At 37.5% G+C, this 26,929-nt stretch overlaps 1 protein-coding gene across 6 annotated transcripts in view; it reads right to left on the bottom strand.

The window, feature by feature from the left end:
- Positions 1–146: 146 nt before the first annotated feature.
- The window catches only part of CCDC146 (coiled-coil domain containing 146), a 147,487-nt gene continuing 120,704 nt past the window's right edge, over positions 147–26,929 (bottom strand). For 2 of the 6 annotated variants that reach the window (XM_023533641.1, XM_023533642.1), the window contains 9 exons: positions 19,914–20,009; positions 18,083–18,253; positions 15,659–15,747; positions 15,402–15,566; positions 13,906–14,130; positions 12,198–12,426; positions 8,721–8,849; positions 8,051–8,188; positions 150–1,581 (listed from right to left, as the gene is read on the bottom strand). In XM_023533641.1, coding sequence (XP_023389409.1) covers positions 1,192–1,581; positions 8,051–8,188; positions 8,721–8,849; positions 12,198–12,426; positions 13,906–14,130; positions 15,402–15,566; positions 15,659–15,747; positions 18,083–18,253; positions 19,914–20,009 — 1,632 coding nt within the window. In that variant the 3' untranslated portion in view covers positions 150–1,191. Of the gene's footprint in view, positions 1,582–8,050; positions 8,189–8,720; positions 8,850–12,197; positions 12,427–13,905; positions 14,131–15,401; positions 15,567–15,658; positions 15,748–18,082; positions 18,254–19,913; positions 20,010–26,929 lie in introns of all 6 variants that reach the window. The other 4 variants (XM_023533643.1, XM_011365232.2, XM_023533639.1 and 1 more) reach the window with 4 other exon arrangements.

Genomic DNA, 26,929 nt, shown 5'->3' with positions numbered 1-26,929 from the left:
CACACACACACACACACACACACATTCTCTCTCTCTTTCTCTCTCTCTTCCTCCCTCCCTCCTTCCCTACCTTCCTCTCTCCCTCCTTCCATTTCTCCCTCTCTCTCTCTCACGCACGCACACACACACACACACACACACACACACACACACACACACACTCCCACTCACATGTTGCATATCATTGCAATGACCTATGTTGCTAAAGCAACACTGTTTCTGGGTTTTAGGGTTTATCATCAAATGGCTGGTGGGTTCTAAATTCACTATATTCTAACCTCAATATTTTTCATAAGGCACTAATTATTTCCATGTTTTTGTTTTTGACAAAGGTATAGGACTATCTATTTCCTTTGGTAAGTCATTGGTGAGCAAATGTTACTAAGGAAGAGATAAGGAGAAAAGAAGAATCAGAGAAGTAGTCAGCAGCTTGCTTTGAGCCTCAAGGTCTTCAAGATCTTTTTGCCTGTGCTTCTGAAAAATAGATGCATCTCTGATAGCATTAAAAAGAATTCTAAATAATGGAGACAGGTAAATGACAGCCAAGACACCATAGGTAAGACGTGAATGCCTTAAAAAATATAGTCCCAGGCAATGTGGGAATTAAAAATCAGACCTTGTTTTCAGATATTTCTACTATGTGTGGGGAATGTACCTTTTTTCTTGGGTTAGGGAGTAAATGGTGATCTTTTTGAGGATGTCTACTTGATGGTCTGAGAGTGAGTTGTAGGTCCCCAAGATGCAGTTTCCTTAGAAAGAGATGCCTAATTCTATTCTAAGAAATATTGAAAGATCATGGGAGTAGGCAGAAGAACTGGGCATCCAACTTGCAGGTGGAATCAGCAATAGACACAGACTTAGGCTAGTGGCAGGAGGAAAAAAGGGCAGCATTGAGGTCTGTAATGTGCACCAAGTGCAGAGTCTGCAAAAGGCTGTGACAACCGTAATACGCTGGGGGCCTCACAATATGCCACGTTAAGTAAGGAGTAGTCTGAGGAAGGGTGTGAGGACAGGGATTGGGGACATATGGCTAAAACCAATGCCAGCCTGGTCATTGCCATGCCAGTGGGAGTCCATGGTGTTCAACCACACCAGCCCAGGATGTAAGACTGTAGGGTGGAACTTTGTGCTTGCCAAGTGTTCTCCAGAGAATATTATGGTATGTTGCACTATTGCACTTTTGACTTGTCTTTAAAAACCAAAACTTCTTATGACTGTTGGGACTGTATATGGTAGAGTGGGAAAATTTTCATATATTTTGGAAGGATTGAAACCCCGGAAAATAGCTTTTCCTGGCCACTTTACAAATGCAACATAGAAGCCAAAACTTACCCGAGACTTTTCGGCGATGGCCACGGCATACATTTCTTCATCTCGAAGTACCTTCAACCATTCTCTCTCAATCTCTTTATTGAGTGGTAGACCCTTTTCTATCCTGGAATTGCAAGAGAAAATGAAGTCCTCTTTCTCCTTGACTTCCTTTTGGAGTTCAATGGCCAGAGCTTGTTTCATGGACAGCTCGGCAACAAGAGCCATCATTTTTTCCGTGGCGTCTTTGATCTTTTTCTGGTAGCCATTCATCTAGAATTAGAGAGCCCAAGACTTAGCCTATGTATACATTCCATGAAGAGTCGAAGAAAATGGCAAACTGCTGGCTGTCTATAATGGTGGTGGTGGTGGTGCGGGGTGGGGCATTGTTCCCTGAAGGAAGGAAAGGTTAAGTGGGAAATTATAGAAAATAAGAATTAGAAGAGATCTCAGGACTTTTTGAAAATTTTAAAGGCTTTTACTCTCATTAAGAGGTCTCCAGATTACTCAAAAACATTGCAACAAAAACATGAAAGACAGATGCATAGAAAGCCTAAATCCCATCGGTATACCTAGCATTTATTAAGCATCCATCATGTCTAAGTTATGTAAAGAGACTTGAAAGGCACACGCTAGACTCAAGGTGCCACCTAAAAGGTAAGATATGCAGCTGCAAATTAAGAGCATTACACCACTGTGCAAACAATGGCTTACCTAAAACACCCTGGGAACCAGGTGAAGGGCCAAAAGTTTGTTTTAGGAGTTTTCTGCTTTATAATAATAATCCCTTTTAAGTGTGTGGTGCCTTTGAGGTTCCAGAACATTTCATATGTATTTTTTTAACTGTCTTTTTTTTGCTGTCTTTTTAAAATCAACTTTATTTTTCAATTATAATTTGCATATAATATTAGTTTCAGGTATACAACATGATGATTAGACATTTATATAACTTATGAAGTGATCATCCTGATACACATGGTACCCATCTGATACTGTACATAGTTTCTACAATATTATTGGCTATATTCCTTATGTTATACTTTACATCCTCATACCTGTTTTGTAACTACCAATTTATATTTCTCAGTCCCTTCCCCTTGTTCACCAACCCTCCATAAAACCCCTCCTAAGTGGCAACCATCAAAATGTTCTCTGTATCTATGAGTTTCTGTTTATTTTGTTATTTAGATTCCACACGTAAGTGAAATCATATGGCATTTGTATTTCTCTGACTTATTCTACTCAGCATAATATCCTCTAGGTCTATCCATGTCATTGCAGATGGCAAGATTTCTTTCCTTATGGCTTAGTAATATTCCATTGTATAAATGTATAATGTCTTCTTTACTCATTCATCCATTGATGGACATTCAGGTTACCTCCATATCTTGGCTATTGTAAATAATGCTGCAATGAACATATGGATTCTCATATTCCTTGAAAGTAGTGGTTTGGGTTTCCTCAGATAAATACCCAGAGGTGGGATTACTGGGTCCTTCTTTGTCTCGTTATAACATTTAAAGTCTGTTTTGTCTGGTATGAGGATTGTTACCTCAGTTTTTTTTTTTTTTCCATTTTCATGAAATATCTTTTCCATTCCTTTACTTTCAGTTTGTGTGTGTCTTTCAGTCTGCAGTGTGTTTCTTGTAGGCAGCATATATAAGGGTCTTATTTTCTTATTCATTCAGCCACTCTGTCTTTTGATTGGAGCATTTACTCCATTTACATTGAAAGTAATCAGTGATAGATATGTAATTATTGCCATTTTATATTTGTGAACTTTTTTTCTTAAAGAAGTCCCTCTAACATTTCTTGTAATATTGTTTGGTGTTGAACTCCTTTAGCTTTTTCTTATTTAGGAAGCTTTTTTTCTGTCCTTCAATTCTAAATGATAGCTTTGCTGGGAAGAGTAATCTTGGTTATAGGTCCTTGCTTTTCATCATTTGAAATATTTTATGCCAAACCCTTCTGGCCTGCAGTTTCTATTGAGAAATCAGCTGATAATCTTATGGGAGTTCCCTCGTAGGTAACTAATTGCTTTTTTCTTGCTGCTTTTAAGGTTCTCTTTGTTTTTAATTATGATGTATCTTGATATGGGCCTCTTTGGGTTCATCTTGTTTGGGACTCTGCACTTCATAGACTTGTATGTTTATTTCCTTTGCAAGATCAGGGAAGTTTTCCATTATTATTTCTTCAAATAGGTTTTCAATCCCTCGCTCTCTCTCTTCACCTCTGGTACTCCTATGATGCAAATGTTAGTACACTCGATGTTGTCTCAGAGGTCTCTTAATCTATCTTATTTTTTTTTTTTGGATTCATTTTTCTTGTTGCTGTTCTGATTGAGTGTTTTCTGCTATCTTCTAAAACACTGATTTGATCCTATGCATTGTCTAATCTACTGTTGATTCCCTGTAATGTATTCATTTCAATTATTGCATTTTTTCTATTCTGACTGATTCTTTGTTTTCTATCTCCATTGTTATGTTTTCTATCTCTTTGTTAAAGTTCTCACTGAATTCACCTACTCTTCCCCTAAGTTCATTGAACATCCTTATAACCAATGTTTTGAACTCTGCATCTGGTAGATTGCTTGTCTCCATTTCATTTAATTCTTTTTCTGGAGCTTTGTTCTGTTCTTTCATTTGGGACATTTCTTGTTTCTCCATTTTGGCAGCCTCCTTATGTTCGTTTCTATGTATTAGGTAGGGTTCCTATGTCTCTTGGTCTTAGTAGAGTGGCTGTATGTAGTAGATGTTTTGTGGGGCCCAGTGGCACAGTCTTCCCTGGTCACCTGAGCTGGGTGCTCTATATATGTCCCTTGTATGGGCTGTGTGTGCCTTGCTGTTGTAGTTGAGCCTTGGTTGCTGTTGACACATCAGTGGTGGGATTGACCCTTAGGCTGATTGGTTGTGAGGAGTAGCTGGTGAGAGACTGACCCTATGGAGCAGGATTTGCTTTTTCAGGGCTCTGGTGCCTGCCTTCAGTCTACTCTTTGGGTGCATCATCCTTGGATGCAGCCCTAGGTGTTGCTCTAGCTTGGCAGAAGTTGGCCGTAGGGTATGCCAACCCTGGGACCTCCTGGGAAGGGCCCCACTGCAGGCCAAGTTCAGCTGCAGCTTGTACCCTGCCCAGGGCCACCTGGCAAGAGTTATCAAGCAATCTGTAGATTTCTGCCACCTGAGCCGGGCTTAAGGCACTTCAAGAGGCCAAGCTGCGAAGTGAGGCCCACTGCCACTACTACTGGCTGCTCAGTAAGAGGTATGGGGCACACTGATGCAGGATGCTTCTTGTTTGGATTTTGTGAATCTTTGAGAGAAGTTAGGAAAGTCCACAGCATGAGCCAACATAGGCCATTTGTATGGAAAAGCCAGTGGAAGTGGCTTGGGTGGGCCTGTAAGTTGGGTGGGGTCTCAGGGAATCACAAGGGTCGGGAGCAACCAGTATTAGCCAGGTTGATGGAGACTCAGATGTGGCATCCCACCTGTATCTGCATGCTGGGGGTGAGGGCACAAGAAAGAAACAAAGGCTTCTCCCAGCAGTTTTGTCTGGGAGAAGACAAAACATATGGCATTGAGAATCAGGAGGGATATTTTAGCTGTGGAGAAAGCTATTCCTCCAGTCCTCAACCTGAAGTTAGACAAAATTCAGTTCCTCCCCATATGTCCCTGGCACCTTTCAAGCTGCTGTCTCAGCTCTGATACTCAGAGTGAGTGAATCCATCAGTGAGTAAGTCTGTGTATAGGCCCCTTTAGAATAATGCCCAGAATTCCAGCTGCCCTCTGTCTCACTCAGCCACAATCTCCACTTTTTCACAGCCAGAAGAATGTGGAGACTTCTCTTCCCAGCGTTGGAACCCTGGGCTGGGGAGCCCAGTATGGGGCTGGGACCCTTTGCTCCTCCTTTGGGATCTCCACAGTTAAAATATCCCTCCTGATTCTCAATGCCATATGTGGATGTGGGACCAGCCTGTTCTGTATCTCCTACCAGTCTCGAGGCAGCCTCTTTTGTATGTCCCCATTTGTAGGACTTCTGTTCAGCTAGACTTCAGGCAACTCCCAATGATAATGGTTCTGTAGTTTAGTTGTAATTTTGATGCGGTCATAAGGGGAGGCAAGCACAGCATTTATCTGTTCCACCATCTTGACCAGAAGTCGCACATTAGCTATTTATCATCAAAAAATAAAAAGTTAGGACTAAGTAGAATGATTGGTTTTAAAAGAAAAGTAAAATTGGAATTAGTGGTTCCTTTCAGTTTTCTGGTCCATTGCACAGCCTTTTAGTGTGGCTGTAGCCATGATGGGTTAGTGAGTAGTAACTCCTCCCACCTGCCAACACTCTGTAATATTATATTGCTTTAATTTAAATTTATATCCTACTTTTGACATTTTATTATGTATATATGTATTTGGATATTTGGTTATAGTCTGTCTCCCACAAGAATTTACTCTTCATGAAGATGAAGACTATTTATTTTATTCATCATATTCCCAGTATCCAGATTGGGAGCATAGGAGGCATCAAGCAAAATTAAAATGGAATATTTGTTGAATGAAGAAATGGTAAATTTTTAGTCTATTTTAATCCTTCAGTCCTTTGCATCAGAGTAAATCAAGACATGAATATGAGCTTCCAAACATTATGTCTGACCTCGAAACATTCTCCTTCTCCTAATAGGGGACACACTGGTCTATCTGCACATTTGCTTAGAGGAATGTTGCTGCTAGTGATTTACTTATATACTTTGTCGCCATAAGGAATAAAGAATATAAATATTTAAAATTTTTCTACACTGCTGAATTTTTAGGAAGCATACATTGAATAAAAATGATTACCATTTAAAGCTTCAGTGGTGAGTCATTATCTCTCTTAAATTTCATTAATCAGTCACTGCACACTTGAGTGTTGTGTGTATGAATAACCAGCCAACCTCCCTTTTCCTCTATAAATCAAAAAAAGGATGGCATTATCTGGGTTGCTCTAAGTTTTTGCTGAGGTTTTCCATTTTTTGTTCATTTGGGAAAATTGGAAGAGGAACCATAAGCTATTTGGGAAAGATGAGAGGCTTAAGAAGACGCTCATCCTTGTTGAGCACCCACAGGGGCTAGGCCACTTCTGCTTGAGTATGTAATGCTTGCTACTTTAACTGACATCATACCCATTTCACAGGTCAGGAAACCCAGTTTTAAGATCATTTCTGTTATCTTTCTCAAGGTCATTTGCTAGTATTTGCAAATCTCAAATCCGAGATCTGAACATCCTCCCGTCTTCTAGATCTGCTTACTATGAGATAATCATTTTAAATTAAAAAAATGAAAGCCAGGTAGAGAACACAGAAAGTGGAGAAAGGAAAGGGGAGGTAAATCACAGGACAGAACACAACTATACTGGAACCTTCCTGACCACATGACACCACTGCTTTTCTCTAGCATTACTGTTGACTTCCAGAGAGGCTCTGCCATCAGCTTTGACAAGCCAGCTCTCAGCGAAAACTGACTTCCTTCAAAGACAGGGGAATTCATTTTGCAAAAAGAAGGAAGGCAGGTAACATTTAAACATTGGCCATAGTAATTCAGGCAAAGTTCATGAGCCTAAAAAAAGTCTTAATATTCTTATTTTATGAGGTAAAGTTGTGAATTGCACAAATGCCACTGGACTGACCAGTCTACCAGTATAAGTCATCAGAGCAGAAGTGTAAAAGCCAAATAAAAATGGCAAAGGAGGCTTGAGATTTACAATAATTTCCTATTAAGTATGCCAGAACTGTTTCTAGAACAGGACTGTTTACTTATTCAACAAATGTTTTTATAGGGTTTAGTACATGTTAGGCATTGGGGAAACTAAGAAAAATGATGAACAGTTGCTGCGCCCTGGACCCCATAGTCAGGCTGTGGGTGTTACCATGATCTATTTTCCTGCCTGCCTCCCCACACTAGATGATGGGTACAATGTGTCCCCTCCTCTCTGTTTCTTCCCCCATTCCTAGCATGAGAGGAGCACAGAGTAGTTTCAGTAACTATTGCTGCCTGACTAAAATCCTTGTGCCGTCACAGCGGGATGCTCCAAGAGGCTTCAGAGGCCAGGAAATCCTCTGACCACTCTATGATGCAAGGTCCTGCTGTGTCATCATCAACCAACCTCCCTCCTGCTGGCTGCTCCTTTCAAGGTAGCTTCTAGAAGTCCCAGTCTGACCCTGTGGCTTTGAATCAGCAGTCCTGGTACAGTATTTTAAGCTTATGAAATCAGGAAGATCCATGTACTGTACTTTCCTCACTAGTGGAGCCTGGCAGTAGCTCTACCCCATGGTGTAACAGGCCCATGTTTGTATGACTGTGATTGTCTTTAATGGTCTCCTTCCATTTCTGGGTTCTGGTTGAGTTCCCATGCAGAGTGCTGGATAAGTGAAGCCCTCCAAAAGGAACTAGAAAGGGTTTAACTTGGCACATAAAATATAAAGATAATAATTGTCATATTTGAGTATGTGCCCGATTAAGTGAAACTTATATACTGTCATTGAAAAGCTTAGGTTTTTACACCATAAAGTGAATTCATTCAGGGAACAAGATTGAAACTTATTTTGGACAATTTTCTAAGAGTCATCTTTAAATTTTTAATTTTACATCTTTATGTTTCTCTAGTCATAAAGCCAAATCTCTCTAGGGTTTCTCTCAATAAATAGTCTGTGGAAAATGAACAGTAATCGAGGAGTAAGGGAAAAATTGAGAAGGCAGGGTCTTGGACAGACCTTCTTGGCTAAGAGCAGTGTGTCCTGCTTGTAGGCTTGAGTTTTGCTGTAGAGCCTATCCGTGAGCCTGGAGACCTGTTCATAGATGAAATCTTTTTCCAGTAACTGCTCCTCCTTCTTGGCCAGCTGTAGTTCCAGCTACAGTCAAAAACAATTTCAGTAGGAAGGGGGAAAAATGTCATGCAAGCCAAAAACTTCTTTCCTAATTAGAGCACTATTATTCCCTACCCCCCACCCAAATGAAAATACATTGCTTTTGTAGTTGCCCAGATACCTCTAGAAAGTCTTTAGAGCTGGACTAAGTAAAGACTTCCCATGCCCAATCCTTACAGATAACTCTGGGAGCTCTTCCACTCCATGGTACCTTCCACATTGACCTCCCTTTGATATGCTCCAATCAGGAAGACAAACGAATCCATTTAAAATGCCAAAATTGCTCCTTTGGGCTATGAGACAAAGGTGGTCATCTTGAAACCACCCAATTTTTAGTTCTTTTGGCAAGTGTTTAAAGTCAAGCTTAGGTTTTGTTACTAGATTACAAGGAAAAGACTATATTAATGGCTAGAACAATGAGGGATAAATCGGTCTGCATAACATGAAACATATTTGTGTTACTGTGATGCTGATCAACAAGGGGCTAATAGGTGCTATTTTAAGAAAGAATGTTTACCGCATCTAATTTTTTGATCATTTCTTCTTCAGTCATATCTTTCCCCGGAAGGAAGCGGGTTCTGTTCTTATCCTCAGGATTTACAAACTGTTTCTCCAGGTCTTTTATTCTGTCTGTACACTGTGAAAACTATTAAACAAGAAAGAAACATGAACTTTAGCTCTCTTGTTCAGTAAATCTTAAAATCACATAGCCCAGAGTCTTTAGCATCTTTCACTATGACCAACACAGGTAAAAACTGAAAACTCTTAACACCTTATCAGCTGGGACTTGAAGTTAAGCAATGCTTCTGTTCACTTATGGTACCATGAGAATGATGTCTGTAACTAGCCTTACAAGGCAAGGTGACGACTTCTGGGTCATCAAAGACAAAGCTGATTTTATAACCAGTCCTTTGATTACTTCCCATTTCATGTTATACTCATGAAATGTTATGGAATTGCAGAGCTCAAACTACACAGACTTGATCTCTTTCTTTCAGGTCAATACAGAGGCCAAGATAGACAACATACAAGGTATAAGTCATACTAGACCAGTTTAAAACTCTTTGCTGGCAATTGGTGTAATGGCTTTCCAGAGAAGAATACAGTTCTTAATTAGTAGGTCAACACAATGTACAGTCTGTAAAGGATAGCTTGAACTATCTATGTCTTTTTGCCAAACACCCAATATAATGTTTTATATACCAACTATATTTGTGGAATTGATGAGACTTTAGAGGTGGATGAAGAAATATGGCCACTCCCTGGAAGAAGTAGCAGCACACTGAGATTTTTTGCCCTCAATAGGGACTTAAAGTATACATCTATATGTAATTAAGCATTTGTTGTATTTATTATTAACAACACTTAATATTTCCTTCTCTTAATTAGGAAATTAAATAGGAAAAAAATATGGTGCTTTCTTATCAAAGGGGTGTCTTGATTGATTTTATTTACCCATGGCCTTTGAGGAAAAAATGTTTACTTTTTCTATATAAAATAGTGTTCTCGTGTCCTAAAATAGTTCATATGACTTCCAAAACCCCTTAAAAAAAAACCTCTATTACAAACATCAGGAAAATATGACTCATGATAATCCTTGGATTAGAATGTTGGATGATTAAAAACTGTTTCAAACAACTGAGAAAATACAAACCTTAAGAGAATTCCGAAAATGATGCAAAAGATGGGAAGACTTTGAAAAACACACAAAACGCTACAGTTTAACACACAGGATATAATAGGAATTGATACTGCAAGTCAAGGTGCAAAAATAGCTTGCCTTAAGCTTGAAATTTCACATCAAGTCCTTCAAAGGGCTCATATAGTAGTGCTCAGTAGACAATAATTAAGTGAATTTGAAGACTAATGGGAAACTTTCTATTCAACTATTCTTAAGTTTAGAACTAACTCTGGTAAAACAGTAACTGATGATAACACATAGTCCATATGTCTCAATTCATATGCAGTCAGAATGGTTTGGGTTCACATCAGGTAGTGTGTACTATCATTAAATGCATAGTATTTCCTCTTGGGTAAACTTGAATTCATATTTCACACCAGAAAACTGTTTTTATAAAATAAAATGTCGAGTATATATATCTTAAGCACAACTAATTTTATCCATCGAATAGAAATATTTATTTGCAATTAACATGAATAAAATATTTAGATAATAGGGAGCGCATTTTTCTGTTGTGGATCTTGAATTTAGTCTTTTTGTTCTGCTGGGCATCTTGATAGTTTAGTATGAGCAAAGATGGCCCTGAAACTTTGTTTTGGGAAAGAGATAGAGAGAGCCAAATTATTCTGTAAAATGGAATGAGAAAAGTATGAGGTGCCACGGGGAGGGAAAATGCGGGATAAAGATGGAAAGACAAGCCAGTGAAACAGAGCTGGGCTACGGTGCTGCATGGGGTAATATACCCAAGGGGACTGCTCCAAGTGATGGAGTGGCCCTATGGAACTTTGAAGGGCATGGATATCTGATATTTAACTTGAAGTTCTTTGTATTTCTCGCAGTGTTGCCCCAAATCTTCAGTAAAGTCAGTTCACAAAGGCCTTGCATGAAAGGTGCAGGCTGAAGAAGGAGCGAGTCCTGAGTCTGCACTGACATGGCACACAAGTGGACTAGGCACTGTGTGTGCAAGGTGATGAGGGAATTCCTCCAAATGAATCTCATTGGAAACCTGAGTCAGAGCCCCAGGAATCCTGAGGAGGCTATGTGGGAGGCCTGGGGGATGTTCCAACCAATCTATCTAAATCAGGGCTACGCTTATTGAAGAAGTGAATGGGAGAAAGTATGGCTAAAAAACAAACAAACAAATAAACTCTGGAATCAGAACCTTGGTATATTTGTGCAAAATGGAAGATCCTATCATCTATATAGCACATACACACAACATATGAAAGTAGACCCATCATCCAGTTTCACAAAGTCCTGTGATTCCCCATGACATAATTACATTTTTTTAAAAAAAAATCAGGACCCAAATCTGTTTACAGCATGAGCTAATGAAAACCATTTACTTGTACACCTAGAAAAAGACTAGAAGGCTCTCTTCCAGATTTTTTATAATTTTAATAGTGAGTATATCCTGAGGATAGAATTTTATTTTCTTCTTTAAAAATTTTATATTTTTCAAAACTTTATTAACTGAACATGTCTTAATTTTATAATTAGAAAAAATCTGAAAGCAAATCTGACATTTTAGAAAATGTATTATAGATTAAAATTTATTCTTACATTAAGTCAATAAAAAAGTTCAAGCCACAAATTTTTTAGTCTAATTTTTTCTATATTTTCTTTAAGAAAAAATGAAATTGTCACATGTGAAGAAAGTAGCTTTAGTCTGTCTGTCTTTCTTTCTTTCTTTCTTTCTTTCTTTCTTTCTTTCTTTCTTTCTTTCTTTCTTTCTTTCTCTCTCTCTCTTCCTTCTTTCTATTTGCTATTTAATGTTTAAACTTTCTGGCTTTATTCCACTTTTTAAAAGGCATGTTAGGTTATTAAATTACAGGAAAACTAAGAGAGTTAACTAGGAGTCGAATTATTGTGATTGCCAATTAATAACAAACAACAATCTTGGCTCCAGAGGGCAAGAGTGGTAAGAATAAGAGAGCTAGATGGTCTCCAAGATCTTTTCAGCAAGCATCAAAAACATAATTATGCCAGTGGTAATAAAATTACTTAAGTTTTGAGCTATAAGGAAGCTGAACTAGAGTTGAGATTTGGGAGGATCTATATTCCAGGAAAGGCAGAAAATGCCTCAAGGGACAAAAAGATAATCTGAGGCTTGGCTGCCTAACACACAGATTCTACCTTGCAGTCATATTCTGAGGCATTTTTTAAAAAGACATATAACTCATGGGTTCTTGCAGGTACTGGGAGTAGCATGGCTTGATTTACATGTAAGAACTTTGTGACCTACAAACCAATAATGGAAGAAAAAAGAATCAGCAAATGGTCCCTGGAAGGGTCTCATGAACACTTTCCCACCTGAATTTGGAGCACTGCTAATTCGGCATCCAGGGACTTCTTGGTTGGCAGTAATTTCTGGGTCACATGAATCTGTCTTTGCTTCTCAGCAATCTTCAGTTTCAGGAATCGTATCTTTTCGTCCAGGACATGTATTTCAATTTCTGCATTTAGTTTCATCTTCTCTTGGATATTTATTTTTTCATAAAAAATGCACACTTCTTCTTCCCGTTCTATCAGCTGAACACCACTACGGTCAAATTGAGAGGCAAAGGCTAAGAGGATGTTGAGGCCACAGTTTCACTAGTCATTGTGGTTCTCTCCGGATTTGGGGGCAAAATACACAACAACATTGCATAATTCTAAAAGACAATAGATAAATACCAGTGGTTTTCTAGTTAAACTGCACACTTTGAATGTCTGGGGAATAGGAGAAGGATGGTCTGAGCTGACCGTGTGGTTGGCTAGCACAGTACCTCTGCAGGTCTCCAAGGTTTTCCTGGGGTGGGAAAGAATGTCTTCCCCATGAATGAACAAAATTATCCCATATTCTGATTTTCTGCAGACCCTTTCCTTGGACCAGACTTGCCAAACAAGTTCTGGCCAGAAGTACCGAGGCAGAGGGCCAGGGAATGTGTTTCTACAGTGACTGTTCAATGTAACTTGCCAGGCCCATTAGGTTCTTTTAACATTGACTATCTCTGATGCAAAATTCTGTCATTTATAATCTTGCCAGGGGAAAAAACCCTTCCTTGTGAGGAAAATATGGGGAAAAAAGAAAGTAAGAAATTTCTAATTCCAGCCCCACAGATCTGAACAGGGCCCAGTTTGTGACAGGAGCCAAATAAGAGGATTTTTTTCCCCAGAGAAAACACCTGGCAGTCCTTTGAAAAATGGTATTCTTCACCACCCTGAACTTCTTCCCACACACTGTGCATATCCATTATCCCAGAGTTTGTCTGTAATTGCTTCTGTCTCTTTCTTTCTCTCCTTTCTCAAATGTGTGTACATAGTTGTATTTGGCTAATCTTAGTTCTGTATTTTGTCTCATTTGCTGTTCATTTGTTCCTCTCGTGATCTTCTCAGTCTTCTTAACAACAGAAGCCAGAAGCAATGCTTTACCACCTTTTTGTACTTTCTAGGTCCAGTACTTACATAAATGAGAACACAACCAAGGTTTGATGAAAACAATCAGGTACCAGATATAATTACTATATGCTCTACCATCTGCTGCCAGGTTTCTCAAAGCATAAGCAACTTGGGGAAACTGCTAATAGTAATTGATTAATGATATAGCCTGGAAGAAATAATGCTGCTCCTAGAGGTTGTGCTTACTCGTTCAGAAAAGAACTGAGAGAATGGCTGAATAAATATTATAATATGAACAAATCTATCACAAAAAAATGGATACATAATCCAAAGCTTTATTAATGTCAATGTTACTGAAATAATTTGATGGTATCAGAGGCATCCTAAATGGTAGTCTGGGAAAGGATCTTGACCTTCAAATGAGCAACTTCCCAAACTCTACTCTTGCCTGTTTCTCTTATGAGGACAGAGTTTCTCATTTTCAGGCAAAACAAATGGCTACCCTCCTCCCCAAGGCTAATAAAATCTGAATGTCAAATATCCCTCCCTACCCACTGTCAAGTCTAGATAGAGCAGGGGGCAATATTTCTAAACAGGATCTCTGGGTGCTTTGTCTTCATGTTAGGTTCCTGGTTTTTACCTTTCATTTCGACGCTGAACGGCTCGTTCGTATTTTTTGCGAAGTTGCACCATCTCCTCTTCAATGACGGTGATCATATGGGCAAGTCTGTCAATGTTATTTAACTGGGCTTCCTTCTTCTCTTTCATTTCCTGAAGTTTGACTACAATTTTGCACACATCATTTTGCATGCTTTCTCTAATGGTAACATTGTTGGCACGTTTCAGCATGGAATTTTGTAGCTTTCTTTAAAAATAATGGGAAATGGGTAAGATAATAGTTTTCTTTAAAAACTGAAGATTTCTGAAACCAAAGTAGTATCAATGTAGCTCTTGCTTTAGTGTGTCTGTTGAAATGATAATAGTAGTAGTAATAATGATATTCATCATGATTATCACTTGATAATCATGATTATCATACTTTCCATGATCACACTTCGGGAATTTCTGTAATCTTCCCAGGTCTCAGATTCCCCCTCCATCCGGATTAGGACATCTTTCTTTTGTGCCCCAACCTTCTGCTGCCCTCCTTTATCAAAGCAAGAGACTATAGTAATTCATTTACTGCTCTGTCATCCCCAGGAGATTGCTCTCTTAAAGGCAGAGATGGTTACATCTGAAAATGTCCATTGGACCTAAGGTGGTACCCGGCTCAATACAGCTTCACAATAAATGCTGAATTAATGCATGGCCTTTATAAATGATATTTTACGTTGATGTAGGATGAGAACCTGATTAGGAAATTAGATTTTCCTTTTCATACCAATCCCCTCCCCCATTGACCCCCATCCCAGCCCTATCCGCACACAAGAGCCTATTTTGTAATATCTTTGTGAAAGGAAACTGGGCATTAATGGCCACTAGAAAATTTTCAGGTTATACAGACTCTAAATATCAGTGAAATAGTCCAACAGATCTTGGCACATGGTAAGTAATAAGTTAAAAAACAACTGTTTGCCAGATACTTCTGAGTGTTTTTACATGGATTAACATTTAATAATAAAAAGTCCCATAAAATAAGGACATTTTTATGGGTAAAGAATGTGAGCCCAGAGAGGTAAGGTAGTTTGCCCGAGCTCTAAGTGGCAGGGCTGGGATTTGAGTCTAGAAAACCACCTTTCTTACCCACTCTGCCGTACTGCCTCCCACAAGCATATTAGAAGCTTCAAATCTACAACTGGGGATGTTGGTTAATAAACATTTGATTGTCTTCTAACTTTAAATGTAATTACCAAACTGGTGCTTTTCTTTCTAATTGGGTAAGTAAAAATAAACATACTAAGTGTAGTTATATGTTATAGTTTTACATTCACTTAAAAAACTGATGGCTCCCAAACAGTAGAAGCATAAGGAATTGCTTTCAGATGCTTAGATTGTCATCTGTAAAGCAAGGTGTTTGAGCAAGGGCTTCTCTAGCTTTGTAAAAGACTGTTATTTTCTATTTTATTATCACTGGAATATTTTAGAGTTCAATGAATCAAAAGTCTTTGAAAGGACAATAATTATTATAACACTTACCTTTCTTGAGTAACTGCACTATTTCTTAAAATTTCCAGTTCATTTAATGACATTTTATGCCTTTCTTTTATTTCGTTTACTTGCTGGTGAGCTTTGTGAAGTAAGTTAACAAATTTGTTTCTTTCATTTCGAATAGTGTCATACAGTTTAGCAAACTCTCTGAGTCTGTAAAAATACAAGTGTTTTTGAAACTTGTGAAATAAAGATCTGTTTTTTTACCCCACCCAAGTGGATAAATTATCATGTAATTCTTTTACCTCCGATGAATTTCACGTTTTTTCTTCCTGTGTATCCTGATTTCAAGATCCTTTGCTTTGATCTCCTTCACAATGTTGGTATATTTTTGCTGAAATATAAAAATTATGTGTGAAATAATAATTTTAAAAGCCCATCATCGCCAACATATGAGTACTCCCAGTCTCACCCATCTCATTCCTATCCATTAAGGAAAAAAACTATCTTGGCCAGCTAGGTTTGCAGATCAGGGGAAAGAAAAAGAGATTTGAAAATTGCCTGGCTAGCTTAACTGAACCACATTGACTAAGACAAAGGGTTAATTAAGGAAGCAGAAGAACAGAGAAGAGGAAAAGAAAAGAGCCTGCACAGGATAGGTTTGAGGAAAAGTTCGGGGAACATTTGAAGGAACCAAAGAGTGTGAATAGCACAGCTGGGCTAGGTGCATGAGGAGTTTGTAGTTTGTGGAAGATAGATGAAGGAAGAGGATTTGTAGTAAGTTTTCATAAACGTTATGAGTTGAATTCTCTGTGGTATTTTGTGAGAGACTGAAGCCATGATTTTAAAGTACTTTTCCATTCTTTTGTATTTTGGGTGTGTTTTCCTATACAATGAAGCACCATACTGAGATAAGCCATAAGGAGGTGTTACGAATTACACATGAATATTTTAAAAGACAGCACTTATAGTTCTAAAATCCTAGACATATACCAAGTGCTAAATACATTAGTAACATTCTTCAAATATAAAGATACTGGGTCCTTCATCTAAGGTAAAAAAGATATTCAACGATGAAGTATTTGCTGGTAGAAAACTGAGGAAACAGTTTCTGTTGGCCTTCTGTTGAGGACTGTGAGAGCAAAACTCATTTGGCATGAGTGATTAAAAAGCATCTAGGCATCAGAGCCAAGATGGACATGTAGCAATTTTATGTTGTTCTCAGTGAGAATGGAAGTCAGAAAAAAACTATTATTATTTAAATAACTATATATGTGTGAAGAATTAAACAGATATAAAAATTTAGTTTCATCCACTCCATCTTGGAGATAATAGCAGCATTGGTTTTTCCCTTTACCTCTTGTGTTTTTTTAGGTATGTAGATAAAGCGTTAAATAAAATAATAAGATTGACCATTGCCTTAAGGAAATTACAGCTTATTACAGCTAATGTTTGACAGACTAATTCCCACTATTAAGAATGCTTAAGAAAAACAATATTTTTCCTTTATTGATTTCTATATTTCAAGGGAAAGAACTGTGTGCTTTTATATGAATGAGCTCATTTAATAATGAGGCTTGGTTTACAGAGATTAGTTGCACATAGATAACATATATATCAATTTTTAAGATTAATTTGAAAATTGTGTAATTCATAAAGCAAATCATTGTTCCTTGTAACAAGTATCCCTGTGCTCCTCCTCCCCTCAGCCACTCTGTTCTCTCAGACTGCTTCCTTTCCTTCCTTCCTCCCTGGTCACTGTCTTTCCCTTCTCTACCCTGTGAAACCCAACTATCCCCTGAACTCTACTGGGCCAACAATAGTAAACTCCTTTTAGTTTCTCCTATGTTCCAATGAGGGAAAAATAAACAATTAATGTGGGGACTTAAAGAGTTTGCTGGGGTTGTGTGGTGTAGATCATTTCCTCAGTCTTCTCTGCAAAATCTTATTTAATCTCATTGCTCATTAATGCTTTGATGTGAGTTCTTTCTGAAAAACAAGAAGAAATGCTACTTCATGTAAATACTTGCTCAAAATTAGAACAAAGGTTGCACTTAGAAACAGCCAACATCTGGGTAAATTCAGGTTTTCTAGTTTAGTAATATATCATATCATATTCGTTTTTCACAGAGAACCTCTAGACATAATCCTTAAGAGGAATAAATGGTTCTAATATTAGAGTTTTAGCTAGCATGGCAGGACGTTTGTTTTTCCCATTGGTTTCATTGTTGTTTTGGTTTGGGGATGTTGCACTGGGTCAGCTCTGATACTTTGTGGAGAGCCCAGGAAAGTCATGGGGTGGAGCAGTAACTAAGGGTATCCTCACACTGGTTTAAATGATACTGGCTTGATGAACTTGGGAAAAGAAAGGTCTAATGCTTCTGCTCTTGAGTTGTTCTTGGGCAAATCACAGTAGGATGTGAGATATCTGTGGCCTGTACAGCTGTCAGTCACATCCGCCACTTTATTCTTACTGAAATTGTCATCTCTTCAAATACTCTGCTCATTATGATTCATCTAGCTCTTTCTCTCTCTAGATTGTTGACTACTGCTAATTGAATCCTAGGACTGTTTTTCAATGTATGATTGAGTCTTGTTTCGGGAAGCTGTATAGTTATGGAAACTTGAAGGAGACTTAACAATTATAGCTTTGTAATGAACATTGTGTTAAAATGAGGCTACCCCAAACTCTTGTAGTAATGAATGAATGGTTACAAAAACACAGATACCTGAGCTTTCCGGAAATCCTTGGATTTTTGCTCCTTCTCATCAATTTTGATTTGAGTCAGACGGACAAGGCCAAATACTAGTTCTCGCATGTTTTCTTGCTCCTTTAAAAGCTTGTTTTCTTCTGCAAGTTGCTGTTCTACTAACTTAGACTCTGCATCTGATAGGATTTTCTTGAAAAACACAACATATTAAAATTTGTTTGAAGAAACACACTAAAACCATTTTTTAGTGTGGTTTTAGACCATTAGACTATTTTTTTATTTCCTATGTAGAATTTGTATTATTAAAACATAAAACAAAACTATTGCCCTAGCTCCAAGAATTTTCTTTATCCTATAAAAGAATGTCCAAATGTGATAATATATTTAACATGACATAATTTTTCTTATTTAGACTGTATTTTCAAGTAACTTTAAGAAAAAGAAGAGACATAAAAGCATATTTTAAAATACTTTGACAGGAAGTTCTGGTCAAGATTGCTTGCCTCCTCCCATGACCACATTAAAATTACAACTAAATTATAGAACAATCAATCTGGAGAACCATCTGAAGACTAGCTGAACAGAAGTCCTATAACTAAAGATATAAAGAAGAGGCCACATCAAAACTGGTAGGAGGGGTGGAGACACAAAACAGGCTGGCCCCACACTTGCGAGTGGTAGTTGAGCATCAGGAGGGATATTTTGGCCATAGAGCTCCCCCTGGAAGAGTGAGGGACCCCAACTCCACACCGGGGCTCCCCAGCCAAGGGTTCCAGTGCTGGGAAGAGAAGTCCCCACAGAATCTTGCTGTAAAAATGAGTGGGCCTTCTAACTATTCTGGTGAGATGAAAGACTGATGGAAACCCAGACATCCACTTAAAGGGTCTGTACACAGACTCACTTGCTCACAGAAACTCACCTTGGGCTCCGGCAGAGGGACAGCAGTGCTATTTACAATAGCCAAGATACAGAAGCAACATAAGTGCCCATCAATAGATGACTGGATAAAGAAGTTGTACATATATACAATAGAATATTATTCCACCATAAAAAAATGAAATCTTATCATTTGCAATGACATGGATGTACCTGGAGGGTATTATGCTAAGTGAAATAAGTCAGACAGAGAAAGACAAATACCAACCATATGATTTCACCTACATGTGGAATCTAAAGAACAAAATAAATTAACAAAAGAGAAACAGACTCATAGACACAGAGAACAAACTGGTGATTGCCAGATGAGAGGAGTTTTGGGGGTCTGGGTCAAAAAGGTGAAGGGATTAAGAAGTACAAATTAGTAGTTACTAAACAGTCATGGGAATGTGAAGTACAGCATAGGGAATATAGTCAATAATATTGTAATAACCATGTATAGTACCCAGGTGGGTACTAGACTAATCGGGGGGAGTACTACGTAAATTATATAAATGTCTAACCACTATATGTACACCTGAAACTAATAAAAAATAATAATGAATGCCAACTCCAATAGAAAAATAAAAATTAAAAAATACTTTGACAGTGGCTTAAATAAACAAAATTTGAACATTTTAGACATTGGTGAAATAAAACATTTATTGTTTATTTTTAATATAATCAATAGCTTTTTTATTTTAAAAAATCTCACCAATTTGTATAATTTTTGCTGGTTCAAACACAGCCTTTTCCCCAAAAAATTTAATGTGAGGTTGGAGTGGACTTTAAGATGAAGAAACAGACCCATATTAAGTTGTATCATACTATCTTTGATGACTCTCCCACAGATGAGGTTTTGTGGAGCACTGTTAAACACTCAACAACTCTGTATTAATCATTCTTAGAAGTTTAAATGAGAGTTGATGTTAACCTGCTGGGTCAAATTCCTTTTAGCTACTTCAACTTCCTTGTGGAGTTCTCTCCTTCTCTCAGATAATGCAGAATCATCTTTAGGGATAGCTTCCATCTGGAAATTGAAATTAAAAACAGGCATTTATACAAGAAAAAAATCTTCAAGGTCATGGAGTGAACCCCATCATGTACCTTTTGAAAATGGTGGGCAAATTATGATTCTCAATCTTATAGGAACTGTCTATTTGGTGAATATTCTTTATAAAGTCATGGAAAACTAAAATAGAAAGACCTGCCCAAAACCTATAATTTACTAGCTGCAAATATACTATTTCTCATTCATTTAGACATAAAATAAATCTTACTAATAATACTTGCTAATATTTATAAAGCATCAACTATGTGTCAAGAAAGGTTCTAAGTGCTTAATATGTATGGTTTTATTTAATCTTCACAATAACCCCATGAGGTATGTCATTTTTAAATCTCTAATTGTACAGATGAGAATGAGGAACAAGACATTTAAGCAACTTGCCTCAATGGTGTAGGTATAAACCCAGGTGGTTAGACTTAGAGCCCAGGATCCTAACACTTTACTGCCCCTCTAACTGATCACTCAGCACTTTAGAAACATGCATACTCAAATATTTATATTCTTATAAAGTGTGAATTTATTTTGAAATCCTATAGATTATTATTAATAACAGTGAGAATAGTTGGCTACTCTTATGTAGTAGTTTGATGGGTAGCTGGAAATTTCTTACAAAAAAGAAAAGTGTCTTAACTTTCTTCGTTGCTACCAGAAATTCCATCATTACATTTCTACTGAGTTTCTCTCCTCCATTAAAGTACTTTGGGGAGAAGGCAACATTTCATTACAACAGCCTTTGCTTCCTTAATTAGGAATGAGCTTGTCAGATTCTTTATAATGGAGAAAAGAGAAGAGAGGAGGAAGACACATGGCAGCTGCTGGGGAAATACCACCCCAGGATACAAGAAGGATTAACGTGGAGTGCTGACAGCAGCATACTTGACTTAGAGCACGTTTAGAGCTGAATCTTTATACTAAAAGCACATGACTACAATCTGATCTGGTTTACCTTTTATTGTGACAGCACACACGTCTAGGCACCCAGGTAGAATATTGGTTAAAATTTGTCCCAAGAAGGAAATATTATACTGTTTAGTGATTTAAAGGTTATCTAACAGCATCTTTCTAAGGTTCATGCTGCTCTTTTAAACTAGCTAAAGGGTGTCTTTGGAGGCTCCAACATCCATGAACCTGTGTATCTTTAGTAGCAACTTTCCTACCTTCAAATGCCCAAAGGCATCCTGCTTTCCAGGGCCTGTCCTACCATGGAGAGCTAGCTGTTGAGGAGCACACACTGGACTTAGACATGGTCTTGTAAAATCCATATAACAACATACAGAATTTGTGGTTTTCTTGCTTTGTGGAAGAGGTAACAAGGTGAGCCACTGATAACAGAGCCTGCTGGTTGCCTGCTCTAGACAATATCCATGCTCCACTTTGACCTTACAGAACCTCAGTTTTGTTCAGTGCTGTAATGTATCCAGGACTCCTCAGACTCTATGTGATCTGGGACAAGCCAATGGAATGTAAATAGAAGTCTTCTGGATAGGGCTCCTGGAAAAATACTCTTTTCCTGTTAAAAAGACAGAGTCAGCCAAGTCAGCTGTCATATGCCTTTCATTCTCTGCTCTTTCCCACTTCTGTATGATCTTATGTTTAAATGTGAAATGACCTTGGAAAAAAAACCCATACACATTAAGGATGACGAAAAAAGATGCTAAGAAGATCCTGGACTTTTCATTATACAAAAATATCTGCTGTGCCTATCTCTGGACTTTTTATTATGTGACTAAAACAACCTCTATGTTGTTGAGCCACCTAATTGAGTTTCTCTTACTTCTTGCAACCAAATTGCCAACCTAATTGATTCTAGTTATCTTCCAGCTATGTTCTAATACTGGAGATTTGAGATATTTACCATTACATTTGAGCCCTAAATTGGAAATATCAGCAAGCTTTTTGTAAGCTTATTTAAGTCTTTATTTTGATTTTTATAGAGTAGAATTTCATACTTAGAAAAAATAATATGTGTTTATTGTAGTGAAACAAACAATTAAAAAGTGTCTAAAGTAAGCAATTAAACATCTCTGCTTCCCACTTCTACTTCAAATGCTACTCCCCAGGAGTCACTGTTAATAGTTTGGAATCTTTTCTTCCTGACATTTTCAATGCACGAACAAGCATCAGTAACTTTCATAAAAGTTGAGAAATTAGACATTATTCTGTTGCTGTAAACATCCCAATTATTTGATATTAGTGAACCTCAGTTTCTTTAAGGCTTTGATATTTTTCTAAAATATTTCAAACTTTCATGAGGTTTGTGGCTTGAATTTCTGGGACAGTCTCTAGGGGAAAGCAAATTCTCAAAAATAGCCAGAGCCCTTCATGTTTACCTTTTATCTCTTTCCTTTTTGGATTGTATCCAAGTCTGAAATGTTCATTCAAGTCGGGAGTAACTGGCCTGACCCACTCCTATTTTCAAGTACTGCCAACCACTGTAGGACTGTGGCTGGGCTAATTACAAGTCATAAGGTCAAAGAGGAAGTTAGTCTCTCACTGAAACTGTACTAGGACAAAAACATAGATTTTTCTTGAAATCAGTGATGGAAGAGGATTTGAATTCATTTTCATTTTTGTTAGTTTTATGTTCTATGAGTGCTATTTTATGACCATAATAGCTAGGAGTGCCCTAATATAAACGGCACTTATTTATTAAAATATGAACAACTTGAGAGCATTTTACTGCAATCTCCTCTTTGGTTAAAGGCCATTCTTTATATATTTGTTTCTAGCTAGATTAGCCTATAGTGGCAAGCCTCATCCCAGAAACAGCATCCAATTGGCTTTATGGTATCCTACTCTTAAATATAAAAAGATAGCTAAGGACCACCAGATATTTGAATAAAGTTTTTAATAGAAAAGAGGCAAAAACAAACACACAAATAAAAAACAAAAAACAGGAAAATGAAATTTGCAGAAAATAAAGTCTATGCAGAGAGAAGAAAAATAAAAAAAAACTATCATTAATATTTTCAGTGAAATAAGAGAAAGTAGGAAGTAAGAATAAGGATACTGTAAAAAAAGAAACATTAAGAGAAAAAAGAGCTCATGAAAAATTTAAAATGTGTTAGCAGACTGAATGATTAAATAGAATTGGAAGGAAAAATTGAGTAAATCTCCCTTGTGGCAAGTCCAAAAAACAAAGAAATGGAAAATAAGAGAAAAAAGATAAGGAAATTAAGACTATTTTAAAAGGTACAACATCTAGATAATAGGAGTCCCCAAAAGAAAGACTAGATGAAATTAAAGAAACTACTCAAGATAGAGTCTCAGAACTGAAGGTCATATGTTACTATATACACCAAGTATCCAGCACAATGGATAAAAACAGAAGACCTACAAGTAGGAACAACATTCTGAAATTTAAAAATTCTGGAGACAAGTAAAAAATCCTGTAAGGTTCCGATATGAAAAATAAAACTAAACTGGCTTTAAACAAAAGATCAAGCATCAGAGTGACACCAAGTTTCTTAATAGTGACTCCAGAAGCTAAATGACAATTGATCAATGCCTTCATTATGTGAAAAAAATTTCCAACCCCAAATTACATAATTAGTTCAATTATTAGTCATCTGTGAAGCTAGTGTGAAGTTAAAATATTTTCTGACATGCAAGGTATTCTAACATGCATTTTCTGCCATATAAGGTCTTTAAAAATTACTTTCCATTTATCTTTTCTGAAAAAGCTACTGAAAAGAGAGAGAGTAAGCCATGAAAGAGAAATAGAAGAGATCCATGAAATAGGAGACCCAACATAGAAGAAGGATGAAGGGAATCACCAAGATGATGAAGTAAGTCTCCTAAGATAAAAGCTGGAGAGTACGCTATAGAGCAATGAGACCAATTTGTAATGGATCAGAAGGCCAAGAATGAGAAAAGCAGCCCCTGACATCCAGGAGCTGACCTGGCACTCACAGCTAGGCCTTAGTGTTCTCTTGCTGAACACAATTTCATAGAAAATCACCATCAGACAAGAGCATTCTATGATCATAGACAAAAACAAGACCATACTGTAGTCATGTTCTATCACAGACAAAACCATAAACATTGTCCAATCTACAAAATCAGTCTTTTTTAATCCCCTCTATTGAGATACCCTACCATTTCTCATGGTGTGTGTTCTCCCTTACTGCAACGAGTAACAAACTTGGTTCATTCAGCTACAAATGTGTTCCTAGTGGCCTTTGGTTACAGGTCATTGACAAGTGTCAGAAGTGATTTCTTCAAAAAGATTAAATGACTAGACTACCGAATAGATTTTAACACAGAGACAGGGAATTTTACAGTTAGAGGACAGTTTGGGATTGAACTAATAAGTCTATAGAAAACTACAAATAAAAAAACAGGTTGTTTTTAAATTCCTGGGAACACAAAATTTTGTAAGAAAGGATAAAATAATTATCTGATATTATATGACTCAGGTGTCAATAGCCCTTCCATATTCATAATAAGGTAAACTTCAAATTTTGAACTAGCCAAAATGATGAGGCTATGGAGAGATAAGACATGTATCTGTTGAACAAGGGTATTAAGAAAGCTTAATCCTTACCTTTTATAGTGAGAAGTAAAAAAAAATCAGCCCTAAAAATGAAAAATCAAGACGTAGCAAAAAGCATATTACTTAGAATATGAAGATATACCACAAGAATCAGCTAAAGGAATAGGACTTGATTAGGAATAGAAACTACATGGCACATGTGCTGTTTCGTTATCTGCCTCTCTATACCTGAGGCAGACATCATAATCACCCACAGAGCTGATAAGTCAGTGCTGAGCCTCAGATTCCTTTATAACATAGTTACTACAAGGAGCTACCACCAAATGAATGGAGCTGGTGCTGGAATGAAACCTATTTGCCTTCCTTACATGACCATATGATCTTAATGAGTCTTCTCAGTTTTTTCATTCTATGAAAATAAAATAAGGGTTCTGTAAAATAAGGAACACTACATGTCTTGGCGGGTCAGTGACACATGAAAGTGTCATTTAAGAATGTTAATTTGGTAGCAAAAGAGAGGATAGAACCATGGCAGAACAGCTGGTGGGCAGCTGCAGTCATTCAGATGATGAAGAGTGGGTACAGAGAGTTATTTCTGAGTTTAATCAATAGAGCCTGATGGTACAGTTGTCTCCATAGGAATGAAATAGCCACATTCACAATCTTATGTTAACTATAAAATTTTCTTTAGCCTTTGAAAAAGTTCATATATATAAAGTAGGGAAAGCAACATTTACTTCTTGGTACCAATTTCTTGGTACTACACAATTTCACATTTGTAATTACTTTTATTCCTTGCAATAGTTTCAGTTGAAAGGTTTGAAATGCCCAACATCGGAATGAGTTCGAGGGATCTAGGATTTAAACCTGACTCTACTGGATTCAAAGCTTATACTCTCCTCAAATAGTATGTTGTCACAATTGTCTTGAACACTGGAAATGAGTCAGGAAGAGAGAAAAACGCAGAATCACTTCTAAATCAGAGCAAAGAAAGATAAAACTTCTAGAAAACTACAAATAAAGGAAAATTCTAGTGTTGAGGAAGGCAGTCTCCTGTATGAAGTCTTTCCACTCCCACTTGGCCTGGTTTTGGGCCTGGAACACTTCCTTACCAAGAGATAGAGTCCACATAGCCTATGACGGGCTTATCACTTTGTGTGGGAATATCTTTTTCTGTTTCAGGCACAATAAGTGTTCCCTTGTTCTCTTTAGCATGGATGCCCATGGCCCTCAGTTACACTCCCAACTTTTAGTACTACAGACTCCACAAGACGGGAATCAGTGTTTCTTCTACTGTGGCAGAACTGGAGGGAGTTTAGGCCAATCATTCTGAGTTGGCCACCAGAAAAGATCTGTTGGCCATTGGGGACCAGTGTCCACTACTGAAGAGACTTACTCTGTCTCTTCTCTATGTAAATAACGTGTTGTTCCATTCAATGCTTGACTGTTGTTTTCCTTGGTGACTCCAATACTGAGATGTTACGGGCCTCTTCCCCTAGGATTAGTAAGGGGTGCATGGTGTTCTGCTCTCTTGGGATTGATAACCTGCATGGTACTCTGCTTGACATGTACCATAAAGAAAGTGCATACTTACTTGGTTAGAGGCTTTTGTTGTTGTCATAACCTTGAGCATGGTTTTATGTTTAGAAAGAGAATAACCTTACAGATCTGTGATATTCCAACCCTTAAAACATAATGATGACTATCAGAGCAAAACCCCCAGAGGCACTGAGGGGACAGTATTAAAGTATAGACATGGGGTTTTATTTCTTTTCAGTGCCAAATGGAAGTCAATAGGAGCCATGATTAAATGGAGAGATGTTTTGTAATGTGTATTATTATTACATGAGAGTATGGTGTCTTCAATTAAGAAATCCTTCACATTGTAATTTGTCATGCTAACCCACATGGTCCTTAAAAGATCTGCCAGTTTTGCCTAACCCCAGGGAAGTCTCTCTTACTAAGGGAGGTCCATCTTCTACCTGCCCATGCCTAGACTTGGCAAATGCCCCAGGGAGAAAAAAGTCTACCCATCCCAGTTCACCTAGGAAGTGCTTCTGCCCTTGTGGAACATACTTCCCACAACTCTTATATGTCTTTTATGTCTTTTAATAATTTTTAGTTTATCCATTTTTTTCTGGCTATTATGGTGGGAAGCACAGTCTATTGCAATATGTTGTATTTTAACTGGAAGTAGAAATAGCAGAATTACATGTTATATTTACGTGTCTCTTCTATTTTACTTAATTTAGATTTTCTGGTAGAGAAAAACTTAATTTTGTTTATTGTGTGTCGTCTTTTAGAACCAATCTTGTGACTTTTATCAGTGTACACTGTTTTATGAGATTTAATAAGAGGTAATTCTCTAAGTGACAACTATGTTACT

This window comes from Pteropus vampyrus, unplaced genomic scaffold (assembly GCF_000151845.1).
Source record: "Pteropus vampyrus isolate Shadow unplaced genomic scaffold, Pvam_2.0 Scaffold107, whole genome shotgun sequence".
Classification (NCBI taxonomy): Eukaryota; Metazoa; Chordata; class Mammalia; order Chiroptera; family Pteropodidae; genus Pteropus; species Pteropus vampyrus.
The sequence above is the reverse complement of the archived record's forward strand: the minus strand, read 5'-3'. Positions and strand labels throughout refer to the sequence as shown.